The sequence below is a fragment of the Pleurodeles waltl genome, chromosome 4_1 (assembly GCF_031143425.1).
Source record: "Pleurodeles waltl isolate 20211129_DDA chromosome 4_1, aPleWal1.hap1.20221129, whole genome shotgun sequence".
Lineage (NCBI taxonomy): Eukaryota > Metazoa > Chordata > Amphibia > Caudata > Salamandridae > Pleurodeles > Pleurodeles waltl.
This window is the reverse complement of record NC_090442.1, coordinates 152,644,789-152,658,407: the sequence shown is the minus strand read 5'-3', so window position 1 is coordinate 152,658,407 and position 13,619 is coordinate 152,644,789. Positions and strand designations below refer to the sequence as shown.

At 48.2% G+C, this 13,619-nt stretch overlaps 1 protein-coding gene across 2 annotated transcripts in view; it reads right to left on the bottom strand.

The window, feature by feature from the left end:
* Positions 1-13,619, bottom strand: part of AGBL3 (AGBL carboxypeptidase 3) — a 480,467-nt gene that overhangs the window by 324,764 nt on the left and 142,084 nt on the right. For both annotated transcript variants that reach the window (XM_069227938.1, XM_069227936.1), the window contains exon 5: positions 7,213-7,320. In XM_069227938.1, the coding sequence (XP_069084039.1) occupies positions 7,213-7,320 (108 nt within the window). The remainder of the gene's footprint in view (positions 1-7,212; positions 7,321-13,619) is intronic.

Here is a 13,619-nt window from a genome sequence, read left to right as displayed (position 1 = left end):
CGCGACCCAGGCATCAGCCGCGGTGTCCCCTGTGGACCGAGCGCCGGTCGCGGCGCTCTCTGTGACCTGGGTGTCGGCCGCGGAGATATTGAGGCGCCGCGCCGCGGCACCCTGAGCCCGCGGCCTCGGTGAGCGCCGCGGCGAGAGCCGCGGCGTAACAGTATGCCCCCTCCCCGAGGCCCCAGGTTTGTGAGGGAAAAGCCGAAAAAAGCGGCGGATCAAAAGAGGAGCATGAACTGAGGAGGCATCCTCCCAGGAACATTCACTCATAGGGTAGCCCTTCCAATGAATAAGATACTGGAGGTGCCCATGGAAAAACCGAGAGTCACAGATCTCTTGAACTTCGTACTCAGGCACGTTATCAACCAACAGAGGAGGGGGACAGGGCAACTGCCTATGAAAAAGATCAGGACGGTAAGGTTTCAGTTGCGAGACATGGAATACAGGGTGGATCTTCCACGTCCGAGGTAGGCGAAGACGAATAGATACTGGGTTGATTTTCCTGAGAATGAGAAAGGGACCATAAAAGCGGGGTTTGAATTTGTTTTGGGTGAGTCGGAGAGGTAGGAATCTAGAGGAGAGCCAGACTTTATCATGGACCTGATTCAGAGGAGCTGCACAGCGTCTCCTATCTGCCATCTTCTTCATACGGGACTTGGTGGACACAAGGTTGGAATGGATAATTCGCTGTATACCCCGTAGCCGTCGAACGAAAGAGGAGATGGCGGGAAGATTTAGATGTCCCTCAGGGGAGTTGGGAAGGCCCTGGGATGGAAACCATAAGAGCCATAGAAAGGAGAGTGTTTAGAGGCACTGTGTAGAGAGTTATTATAGGAGAATTCTGCAAGCGGTAAGTAGGGAGCCCAATTACTTTGTGTAGCGTTACAGAAGCTACGTAAGTACTGTTCGAGACCCTGATTAAGTCGTTCCGTTTGTCCATTGGTTTGAGGGTGGAACCCGGATGATAAGGCTACCTGGATCCCCAAGATCTTGCAGAATTGATTCCAGAAACGGGAGATATATTGAGGACCCCTGTCCGATATAATAACTTGGGGTAGCCCATGTAGCCTGAATATTTCTTGAGTAAAGACCTGACTTAATTCCTTTGCCGTAGGTAACTTTCTCAAGGCTGTGAAGTGGGCCATCTTGGTGAAGGCGTCCACAGTTACCATTATGACGTGGTTTCCCATTGAGGAAGGTAAAGCGCACATAAAATCGGTGGATATGGTATGCCATGGGCCTGGGGGAACAGGTAATGGGCGGAGTAACCCCACAGGTCTGGTTCGGGGTGTCTTGGCTTGAGCACATGTAGGACAGGATAACACATATGCCTCAGCGTCAGCCTTGAGAGTCGGCCACCAGAAAGAGCGAAGCAAAAGATCTTGAGTCGCTTTCATTCCTCGATGACCTGCAATGGGGGAATCATGGCACATGCGTAAAGCTTCGATTTGCACTGTTTTAGTGGGTAAAAACAGGGCCTTATCATGATAATAGTAGTCACGATCTATGTGCAACTGTGGACGTAACCTTTTTAGTTCTGTTTCGTGTAGACGGGCATATTCAGACTTGACTTGATCTAAAAAGGTCTGTGTTACCCCTATGATTTTATTGTTGTCAAATAAGTTTTGAACCGCAGAATCACCGCACCCAGGATAACGTCAGGACAGGGCATCCGCCAGAATGTTCTGAGAACCAGGGATGTAGGTGATATAGAAATCATATTGGCTGAAGAAGAAGGCCCATCGAGCTTGCCGGCTGTTTTGGCACTGGAAATTTCTTAAACACTGTAGATTTCTGTGATCGGTCCGGGCTTCGAAGGGCTCCTTGGATCCCATCAAAAAGTGTCTCCATTCGGTGCACGCGACCTTTAAGGCGAGTAATTCACGTTCTAGCACGGAATAGTTTCGCTCGGAATCAGATAGTATGTGTGACAGATAAAATACAGGGTGTTCTAGGTCATCATCGTCTTGTTTTTGTAACAAGGCAGCCCCAATGGCTCTTTCTGAGGCGTCTGTGACAACAATGAATTGTTTGCTGGTGTCTGGGTGTCGAAGAATAGGGGTTTGAATAAAGGCTTTCTTTAAGTCCTGAAAAGCTGACTCAGCGCCTGGTGTCCAACAAAAACCTTTCTTTAGGTGTTCTTTTTTGAGGGTTTGGGTAATGAAGCTGGTTCTCTGGGCAAAGTCTGCTATGAACTGTCGGTAGAAGTTGGCTAGTCCCAGAAAACATTGAGGCCCTCATTCTAACCCCGGCGGTCGGCGGAGAGGCGGCGGTCGGACCGCGAACAGACCGGCGGTCCAAAAAATGGCATTCTGACCGCGGCGGTCACCGCCGCGATCGACCGCCACTTACCCACTCCGACCGCCACGGCGGTCATGACCGACGGGCTGGAGTTTGCGCACTCCGGCCCGGCGGTCGACCCAAGACCGCCAACCGCATCATGACCCTGCTTACCGCCGCGGTTTTTGGCGGTCGGGAACCGCCATGCGAACCATGGCGGTAGGCACTATCGGGGCCAGGGAATTCCATCCCTGGCACTGATAGGGGTCTCCCCCACCCCCCACTACCCCCCACGAGTCCCCCCCCCACACCCTCCACCCCCTGCCACCCCCCCAGAGATGTTACAAACCCCCTGCCCCCCCACCCCGACATGCACATACACGCACCCCGACATGCACGCACCCCCAACATGCACATATGCACACCCCCTACACACACACATACACAACGGGGGCACATACCCGCACACATACATGCCGACATGCGCACCCGCCGAACTACACACATTGCCCATAGGCACAGCAGCACCCCCCGTCCGCATGCACGCACTCACACACCCCCTCTACACACCCCCATGCACGCACACATCACACAACACCCCCCCACCCCCTCCCCTCACGGACGATCAACTTACCTTGTGCGTTGGTCCTCCGGGAGGCGACGGGAGCCATAGGGACGTGACCGCCAACAGAAGACCGCCACACAGAAATGTGGGTCGTAATTCTGTGGGCGGTGTTCTGCTGGCGTGGCGGTGGAGGTTGACCAGTCTCCACTTACCCGCCGACCGCCAGTGTGGCTGCTGACGGTTTTCCGGCGGAACGCTCCCAGCGGTCGGAATACGCGCCGCGGCATACCGCCGCGGTCAGCGGTCTTTACCGCGGCGGTAACTCGGCGGTCTTGCGAAAAGACCGCCAAGGTCAGAATCACCCCCTGAGTCTCCTTAATGGAAGAAGGAGATGGCCAATTCAATATTGCCTGTACTTTGTCTGAGTCCATGGCAACTCAGGTTTGGTCTATACAGTATCCCAAATATTTTACTTCTATCTGATCAAATTCACATTTTTCAGGCTTACAGAACAAATGATGTTGTCGGAGTCTCTCTAAGACTTGGCGGACGTGCTTGGAATGTTCCTCTGGATGGACCGAATAAATTAGAATATCGTCAAGATACACTACCACTGTTTGTTGCAAAAGATCAGAAAAGATAGAATCCATGAATCTTTGAAAGATGGACGGGGCATTAGTGAGTCCGAAGGGCATTACTCTATATTCGAAGTGACCAAAAGGTGTTCTAAAGGCGGTCTTCCATTCATCACCTTCTCTGATTCTTAGTAGATGATAGGCTCCTCGGAGATCCAGCTTAGTGAATCTCTTGGCTCCTCTGACTGCTTCTAAGATGTCTTTGATGAGGGGTAACGGATACCGGTCTTTGATAGTGATCCTGTTTAACCCTCTGAAATCGATACAGGGACGCAGATCTTTGGTTTTCTTTGGTACAAAGAAAAGAGGAGCCCCGGCGGGTGAAGAGGAGGGAGTTATTAACCCACTTTGTAGATTCTCATCTAGGTACTCCTTCAAAATTTGTTTCTCTGGTTCGGTGAGGGAGTACATCCGCCCAAAAGGAACTACAGTGTCTGGCTCTAAAGAAATGGCACAGTCGTATTCTCTGTGGGGTGGCAATTCAGGTCTTTCTGGCTTCTGGAATACATCGATATAGTCCTGATACTGTCTGGGAACTCCCTGTAGGACATTAATGGATCCTCCCACCTGAGAAGGTGTTGTTGAGAGATTTTTTGGGGACCAATAATCCCCGGCCGGATAGCAGTGGTGTTGACAAAAATGGGAGGATAACGAAATGGTTTTTGTTTCCCAGTTGATGTAAGGATTGTGCCGGGTAAGCCATGGAATTCCCAGGATCATGACATGGTGTGGTGACGAGATTAAGTCAAACGAGAGAATCTCCTGATGTTTACCGAACTGTAAACAGAAGGTAGGGGTGGTGTATTGTACAGGCCCAGAGGCCAAGAGCGATCCATCAACGGTATGTACCTGTTCTGGTATTTCTTTGGGTATTTGCGCTATCTGTCGTTCTTTGGCCCAGGTTTCATCTAAATAAAGGCCACTGGCTCCGCAGTCCAATAAAGCCAAAGTTCTTGCTTCACGTCCATCAGTTAAATGGAGGGTAACTGGTAAGAGAAAAAGAGCAGTTCCTCCCTCCCTGGAAGAGCAAATAGAAGGTATATCACGATATCCCGTCCTCGCCCTTCTTACCGGGGACGGGAGTTGGCGTTTCCCAAGGGCTTGGTTGGACGAATGGGGCAGGCGCGAATTAGGTGACCAGCTGCACCACAATATAGGCAAAGCCCCTTCCTTCGTCGATGTTCCCTTTCACTGGCGGATAACGGTCCGCGAGCTGTATCAATCTGCATGGGCTCTTCCTCGGTATTCCCTTTGGATTCAGGGTGGACTTCCTCGGAACGATGGGTGAAGGGACGAGATGGTACTGAGTGAGAAGGCAACCGACTCTTCTTTTTCTCCATTCTTCGTTCACTCAACCGATACTCTATCGTTAGTGCCTGGTCCATCAACCCTTTGAGGTTTTCTATCCTGGCAGAATGTACTAGTTCATCTTTGATGTCCTCTCTTAGACCTCTACGGAAGAGTGTCACCAAGGTACGTTCCACCCAGGTTGTTTCTGCAGCTAATTGTCTGAAATGGGTGATGTATTGTAATACATCTTGACTCCCTTGTTGGACTTCGCAAAGAGCCTCTTCTGCTGACGCCTCGAGTCCAGGGCGTTCGAACATCTGTTTAAAAGTAGTGATAAAGGTGGAATAATTAGATAGACAGGGATCGTTTCTGGTTACTAGAGGTGTGGCCCAGGCCAAGGCTGGTCCTGATAAGGCGCTAATCAAATACCCCACCTTGGTCTTATCTTGTACAAATTGCGAGGGATGAAAGGCAAAGTACACCGTTAAGGCATCCAGGAATTCTTTTAATGTGGTGGGATCCCCGGAAAATCGAGGTGTAGAGGCGGCTACTGCAGGGACATCTGTGGTCCGGGAGGCAAAGGCTTGCCGATAAACAGTATTCTCAGTACGTAGTTGCTGGAGTTCTTGAGCCTGTTGTTGTATCGTCGCCAGTAGGTCCTGGTTAGCAGGTTCTGTGCTTGCCACTGGGTTATCCATAGTTCCGGACTGCAACTGGAATTGTGGGCGTTGCAATCTGTCGCGGTTCTCAATGGTCTTACCCTCGCAGCGGAGAGGTGTAGGGGAACGGTCCTTGTTCCGACGGGTTCTGCTCTGGCCGAGGTAGGGGCGACCCCTTCCGGTAGCCACGGTGCTGTTTGGTATGAGCGAACCACTACAGTCCGTGCCCTCCAGAAGGAGTCCCAGAGGAAAAACCCCAGTAGGGTAAAAAACCTCCACGGGAACTCCCTGAAACGAAAAGGAGGACACCAGGGTATTAGGACCGCAGTTCAGGAAGGCAGGAAAACAAGGCAAATCAGGAACAGACAGGATTCGCAGAAGGATATCAAATAGGAGCGTGACTATCACCAAGGAGTGTTGCAACGCAATGAACAGGCAGTTGAAATCCCCTTATATACCCCTAGACAGGAAGTAAAAAACAGGAAGTAGAAATGCCACCATCTTGAATTGGGGAAAAGAAAACAATAGTGAATCAGAAACATGCGTCTGACAATGCATGCTGGGCAGAGAGGAAGAGGTCAGCATGCTGGGAAGAAAAAGGGGAAGTATAAAGTGCTCCTTGTGTAATGGTTCGGGTTTGTTCCCAGGATATCGGTAAGTGAACATGCAGTAAATAAATGGTTAAGCGCATAAAGCGCTGTACGTTGCCAAGTAGCGTCTGCCTTTATGGCAGAGCTTAAAATAAGGTAGGCGGCGAGTGCCGCAACCCGTAAACCGGCTCCTAGAAGCCCCCACGGCTCCTGCCTGAGCCGCGGTATCCCCCGCGACCCAGGCATCAGCCGCGGTGTCCCCTGTGGACCGAGCGCCGGTCGCGGCGCTCTCCGTGACCCGGGTGTCGGCCGCGGAGATATTGAGGCGCCGCACCGCGGCACCCTGAGCCCGCGGCCTCGGTGAGCGCCGCGGCGAGAGCCGCGGCGTAACAAAGTATGCAAGATGATTAAGCGGGTGAGGCCAGGAAATATCCAAAGAGCACCCCATGCTGAATGAAAAACTTTTAACGTCTTAAAACTAGTTCTCTTGAAGTACATTGAGTCCACAATACCAACACAAGGGACAATTGATTCTCCCAACCGAAGAAAATCAGCAAACATATGGCCTTGTCCCAATGCCCGTCATCAAACCATTATTTGCTTTACATATACATAATATTTAAATTGTACTTGACACCAACATTTCTTAGTATCCTTGAAAAAACCTGCTTTCCGCAACTCACATAATTTGCAAGCCTTGTATATAGAGGGTGTGGGTGTCATTTTGCGCAAACCATGTTCTTCACCGGGATGTTATATTTCCACCATTATGAACAGGTAAGAGACTTATACATCCGTTAATTTCAACTGTCTGCATGAGACTTATGCATCCATTAATTTCAACTGTACTTTTCTACCCGCTTAGGGTTGGCTACCCCACACCAGCAACTTCTTTCACCTTTTCTAACAAAGGGAGAGGCACAGTAGTGGTATGGGTATCAGTTCATCCATATGAGTATCTAAAGTGTCATGGGAAATGTTCTACTACAGCTGGTTGAAATGAACTATCCAGTGATAGAATTGTTTTGCTCTCTTTTTCCAGTCTCGCATGATCAACAGTAAGGATTTCGAAATGCACCTTTGTTTAGTAAAATGTGTTATTTGTGAAGTCAAAAATATGTTTACAAGTGTTGTACTGAGGTAACAGAAATGTCAAAAGTTGACTCTCCTCTTTCTCTAATCAAAGTACCCACCTTCATTCATCAGGTAGACTACTCGACCCAGAGAAGGGTCCACATAAAAAGGGTCTCGCTCCAGGCCTGTAGGGCGGTAAAGTGGCTCAGGAATGGGAGGAGTGTACTCTGAAAAGAAAAGAGAATGAACCAAATAAGAAGTTTCTCTTCCACAAAACACACATTTTTATTTTTATAAGAAAGTCAATTACAAATCAGAATGGAAATACAAACTAGAGAGCAAGACCCTTTGCTAAATATATGTAAAAAATAAATGTAAGGATGATAAAACGTACATTGAGATTAGATGACATAGGCTGATTAGGAAATAATTTGATTTACATGAATCTCCAACAGCACTTTGGAAAATAAAGGAGAGGTTTTTCTCAAAGTAACATTATGCATAAGAGAAATTCTGTACGGCTTGTGAAAGCATAACACCTGACTCTCCCTGACCTTATTGGCTGAAGTAACAACTGCTGGAAAGGCAGATTTCCAAGAAAGATGTTGTAGAATATATTTATTTACCACTTCAAAAGGAGCACTCATCAATTTAAATAGGGCAGTACTTAGGGCCTGATATACTATTCCTATTGCAAACAAGGAATCCACAATTTGCACATTGACTAGTTTGTTAATGGGAATGAAATTTGCAATGTGACCTACGTACTAAAAGTGTACATGGGTTCCTTCAGAACCATTCACAAATAGGGTGAGATTTTTCGATTACATATTCCAGAATATACTTCTATTTACAGATGCATTATTAATATATGGGTCTCATCATATCATGCATTTGTGCCAACCATATCTGTCAGTTTCTGAATCAACACTCTGAGATGCTACTACCGCTAGCATCCTGACTAACTCATTAACAATATCTGTTTAAAAACTAAGGCCCTCATTACGAGGCTGGCCGTCATGAGACAGCCAGCCTCGCTGTGGTGGTCCTTCCGCCACAGAGCCCGCGGTAAGGACCACCACGTTAAGAGTTGTAAGGCTTGGCAGACGCCAAGCCTCCACAGCTCCGCCTGGCCCGCCGGTGCGGTCGCACCGCCGTGGCCAGCGGGGAGCACCTCCAACCTGGCAGCAGCCCTCAGCCTGCCGTCCAGATTACGAGGTCGCACACCGCCAGGCTTTCTCTGGAGGTCAACCTGCTGCGAAAACCAAGGCGATCACGCACCCGACAACAGGAATCTTCATTTCTGTCGCCAGCACACACAAAAACACATATCCCCACACATACCCCCCTCATGTCCACACACTCAAAACTCCCCCACCCCTTCACGCTTGCATGCATTGACATACACACACATGCAGCACATGCATACATGCACTCAGACACCCCCAGTCACTCACATTCATTCACACAGACATCCCCACTCACACATTCATCTACACAGATACCGCCACTCACTTGCATTCATCCACAAAGACACCCCCATACATGTCCACATACACGAACACACACATTCACTCGCAGACATGCACGCATTCAGCACCCCCTCCGCAAACATTCACCTAAACACACAGACTCCCCTCCCCTCCACCCCTTACCTTACGCCCATTTACCTTCTCAGTCGAGGGGGCGCCCAGGAGGGGATGGGTCCTGGTGGTCTTCCCTCGCCGCCACCACCACAGCAGGAGGACTCCGCCAAGCCGTATTACGGCTTGTAATACAGTGGGCGGGTCCTGGTGGCGTGACGGTGCCGGCGAGGGAACCGCCTCTGTAGCCCGGACCGCAAACATGACTGCTGGCTGCTTTCCGCCTCACTAATGGCGGAAAGCAGCCAGCACTCGTAATATGGCGGTCGTCTGGCGGGTTGGGCTTTGGCGGTCACTGAAATTGACCGCCAAAGTCCAATTGAGGGCCTAAATCTCCAGCTCCTTTCTCCTCCCTTCTGACAGTTTTCATATGTATCTCTTCAGCTATGGCCCTTCCATGATAACTTTTTCAGACGCTTTCTACAGGGAACCTCGAGGGCGAAGCCACTTAATGGCTATCTGGTGTGTCACCAATAATAGGTTCAGTATCGCAAATATATGCCTTACTCTGTACTTTTTGGGTACAGGGATTGTAATTAATAGACACTGTTTGACTGGAGGTTCTGGATGTATGGCTCTTTCAGGGTGCACTCTCATCGCTATATTTTCCCAATAGTTGACCAACACACTGCATGACCATGGCACATGTATAAATGAAACTTCTATTTCACCTTTTCTTGGACAAAAAGATTACCTTTCTAGATATATTTTCTTGATTTTAATGGCTCCAAATAAGTGCAATGTAAAACGTTAAAATACAGTTATACCTTAAATCTAGCATTGCTCAATGCCTTTTACTGAAAAATACACAAATTTCCACCCTAGTTCTGTAATAGAGGTATGTATGTCATTCTCCGGTTGCTGCTTTGCCTTGATGGGTACTTTATTCAGCGTGCCCTCTGGATTAACAAAACCAGCTAATCCTGTTCTAGTCTCAGAGGAGCCTTCAGTGTCTGGGATGCTGCAAGAATGTTACGGGAAACCCATTCATATTACTCTTGCAATCCCCGCCAATCTGAAATATTGGAGGAACTAGCCAGGTCTCAGTCCGAAGGCATCTTGTGCCTTGCTGAGGATGATGAATGCCTACCCCGGGTATAAATCTCCCATAGCGTTGCAAGCACATTCTCTCTATCGAGTCACAGACATATCATGGCTTACAGACTTGAAGGAGGCGTCAAGGGACACTCTTAACTGCTGTTTCCCAGGTAATCCCTGTTTGGCATTTCAAATACAGGTGATGAAACTCCCAAAGAGTACAGTTAAGGGTTCATCTTCTAAAGAATCATTTAGGAATTTTTTCTAATAGTTATCCTCCATCATACACCATTTAACTGCATGCTAGCTTTGGCTCGCTAAATAGTAGAGCTGAAGGACAGGATCCCAAGTAACCAGCCCTTTCAATCCAGCTTAACCACAACTAATCTAATTCTACTCCATTACCCTGGCAAACAAGGATTACTAAGAGTCTGTCTAGCTCTCTAATGTCTATCTCAGGATATAAAACATAGGGGGTCATTACGACCTCGGCGGTCTTTTTGCAAGACCGCCGAGGTACCGCCGTGCTGAAGACCGCCAGTGGTGGCGGTCTTCTGCTCGGCGTATTATGACCGTTGGCTGCTCTCCGTCCTTGTTCCGACGGAGAGCCGCCAACAGCCATACTGGCGGGAGACAGGGAAGTGGAGGTTGCTCCACCTCCACCGCCACGCCAACAGAACACCGCCCAGCGAATCACGACCTGTGATTCACAGTGGCGGTGTTCTGTTGGCGGTGTGGTGTCGGCGGAGGTGCCCCCATGGCTCCCGTCCCCTCCCGGAGGATCGTCGGAGCAGGTAAGTCGATCGTCCGTGAGGGGAGGGGGTCGGAAGGTGTTGTGTGGGTGCATGGGGGTGTGCGTGTGTGTATGTAGAGGGGGTGTGTGAGTGCGTGTATGTCTGTTGTGTGTATGGGAATGAGTGCGTGTATGTCTGTGGGTATGTCTGTATGGATGTGTGAGTGTATGTTTGAATGTGGGTGTGTGTGTATGACTGTGTGTGTGGATGTAGGCATGTATGTCGGCGTGTGTGCGTGTAAATATGTAGGTGGTGCCTACATGCGTGTCGTGTGGGTATGGGTGCAGTGATGTTGGGCGTCGGGTTGGGGAGGGGGGCCCTGCCACCTTTGGGGGGTGGCAGGGGTGGTGGGGGGGGGGTATGGGAGGGAGTCGGGTGGGGGGTGTGGTCGACCCCTATCAGTGCCAGGGAAGGAATTCCCTGGCACTGATAGTGCTTACCGCCATGGTTTTCATGGCGGTTCAGACCGCTGGAAAACTGCGGCGGTAAGCCGGGTCCAAATACCGCCGGTGGTATAGTGACGGACGCCGGGCTGGAGACCCAGGTCTCCAGCCCGGCGGTCGTCTCCGCCCTGGCGGGCAGAACGGAGAACCGGCAGATGACCATGGCGGTAACCGCCATGATCATAATACGAAAAAAAAGACCGCCAGCCTGTTGGCGGTCTTACCGCCGGTTCTCCGCCTTCCGCCAGGGTCGTAATGACCCCCATAGTGTTCTGTAACATACACAAACATCGGGTCAAATCCACCTCGGTCCTCATTGTTGCTCACTGTTCTGTGTAAAGTATAAGGCTTAAAATTAATAAATTGCCTCTCCTACCTTAGTTTCTGAGGATAGTCCAGAAAGGCTGGGCCCAAGGCATCTTAGTAGCCCTGGACTGGGCCAGGTTTGGTACCCAGAGCTCTTGAGCCTGAGCATTTGTCCTCCAATCCGGTTACCACTTCAGGAGGACCTCTTTCTCAGGAATAGGGAAGGGCTCTACATCAAATCTCTGTAAATGACACCTCCATTCATGGAGACTGAGCGACGACAGCTGAACTCTTATCTTGCCACTGGAGGTAATGAATGCCGTTCCCACAGCTAGAAGTCCTTCAACAAAATCCATTGACGTCAGAAAGTGGGAGGAATTTATTCCTGGCCTGGGTTTCTGATTTTTCTAGTTGTCCACCCTTTAACTTTTTTTGCACAAACTGGCTTTTTGCATAACTTCAGATTGCAACATTTTGTGTTTTTTCAGTGTGTACACAGTTAAGACTACCATCTTGGAAAATCCTCTTCTTATACTGTGATCTCAGGAATGTGTGGTACGCTCAGGTGAGGCAAGGGTGGGCTCTAGCGTTGGTTTTGGTGAGCTTTTAATTGTTTGATGACCCACTCACCTTATTTTCCAAATCTCATATCAATCCACAAATTTTGATACTGGGCATTTCAAGGGTGCAATTCCATGCACATTTACCTCTGTAACTCATACTCTACATGCCTCGAGAAATCTACTTGCCCACTCGCTATGGTGTTTCAGATTTTATCACAGCAAGCTATTTTTAGGGTCTGGCGACAGAGCTACAAAGGACAGGTGTTCTGCTCATTCAGAGAGTGAATGAGCACTAAAGATGCCTTAAAATCTTGTTTTTATTTTGTCACATTTGTGGTGTGTTAATCACATCGAGAGAGGAGGGGAGAGAAAACTGCATACTTTCTCCCCTAAGAACATAAACAAATACACAAGGAGTAGGGGTATCGTATGAGTACAAAATAAATTTAATTTGCCCTGGACTGTCTACAGATCCCGAGCTTCAGGACTTGTTCGTGTGCTGGGGATGGTGTGAAGGGGAAGGTTTCCTTACGGACTAGGTGGTCTCACACACTAAATAGTCTCATGCTTCATCAAATGACCACCTAGCCCCATCCAGGTAGGATAATATCACCTGGACGGACTCAACCTTGTTGTTAAAAGAACTTGGAGGGAGCGCAGAGATTAAATTTATCTGGATAATGATGGGATCCAGTTGTGCTACAGAAAACTAAAAACACCTAATCAATCCCATTTGTTTTTAATCTCACCAGCAATCACCATTAATAAAGGTAAAATGCATATAGGTGATTGATTAGGTGTTTTTGCACCTGGATCCCATCATTATCCAGATAAATTTCATCTCTGCACTCCCTCCAAGTTCTTTTAACAACATATTTATTGAAAGTAAGAGTTTTTATATATGGACTGAGAATCATTCCTGCCCTCACCCTGACAATGCTATTGGTGTACTAAGAGGCAAGTCAGCGGTCATGTGCACCCCCTATATGTGGGCTGGATTTTTATTATACATGGAGCAATCACTTAGTCTATTAAATCAAACAAACATTTCTTGTACAGCAGGCATGCTGAACTCACAGGTTTGAATCTGCTTTCGTATGTGATAATAAAATAAAAAAGGCAACTTGGTAAAATAAACTATTTGTCTGGGATCACACAATTTGAGACAAGGTTATGAGTCAAGTACATTACAATTAGGTTGTGTAGATTATTCAAGTCAATAGATAGATCTGCAGGTCTGGTAACATTCTTCAGGTTTTTCGAGGTCTGCTCTACCTGGCATAGTGTACAATTAGTCTGCTTTACAGGTTCATAATATTTCTTTTCTGTATCATAGCATTGCCATTCATTCCATTGTATAACATAACCTTATCTGTGATCACCTGCATGACACCATGCTTATTGCACTCCTCATAAATACTTTATAACTGATCCCCTTAACATATTAGCATATTTGTGAATGACTTCTGTAGACTTATACTATTTACACCAGCCAGGCTAATCAGACTACTGGTCCGCCCCATGTATATTTATTTTACTGCTTCATATTAGGTTCCGGTGCAAATTGTACACTCACAGATGGTTGTAAAATGAGAAGCCTAATTAACATTAATTAGGCAGGTCGCAATTTACAACCCTTGTGATTGGTTGCACATGCAATGATAGAGGCCAGAAAGGTACAGCAGACTTCATGCTTGCATTTGCATTGTGACACATGATATATTCTTAAAAGCAAACTG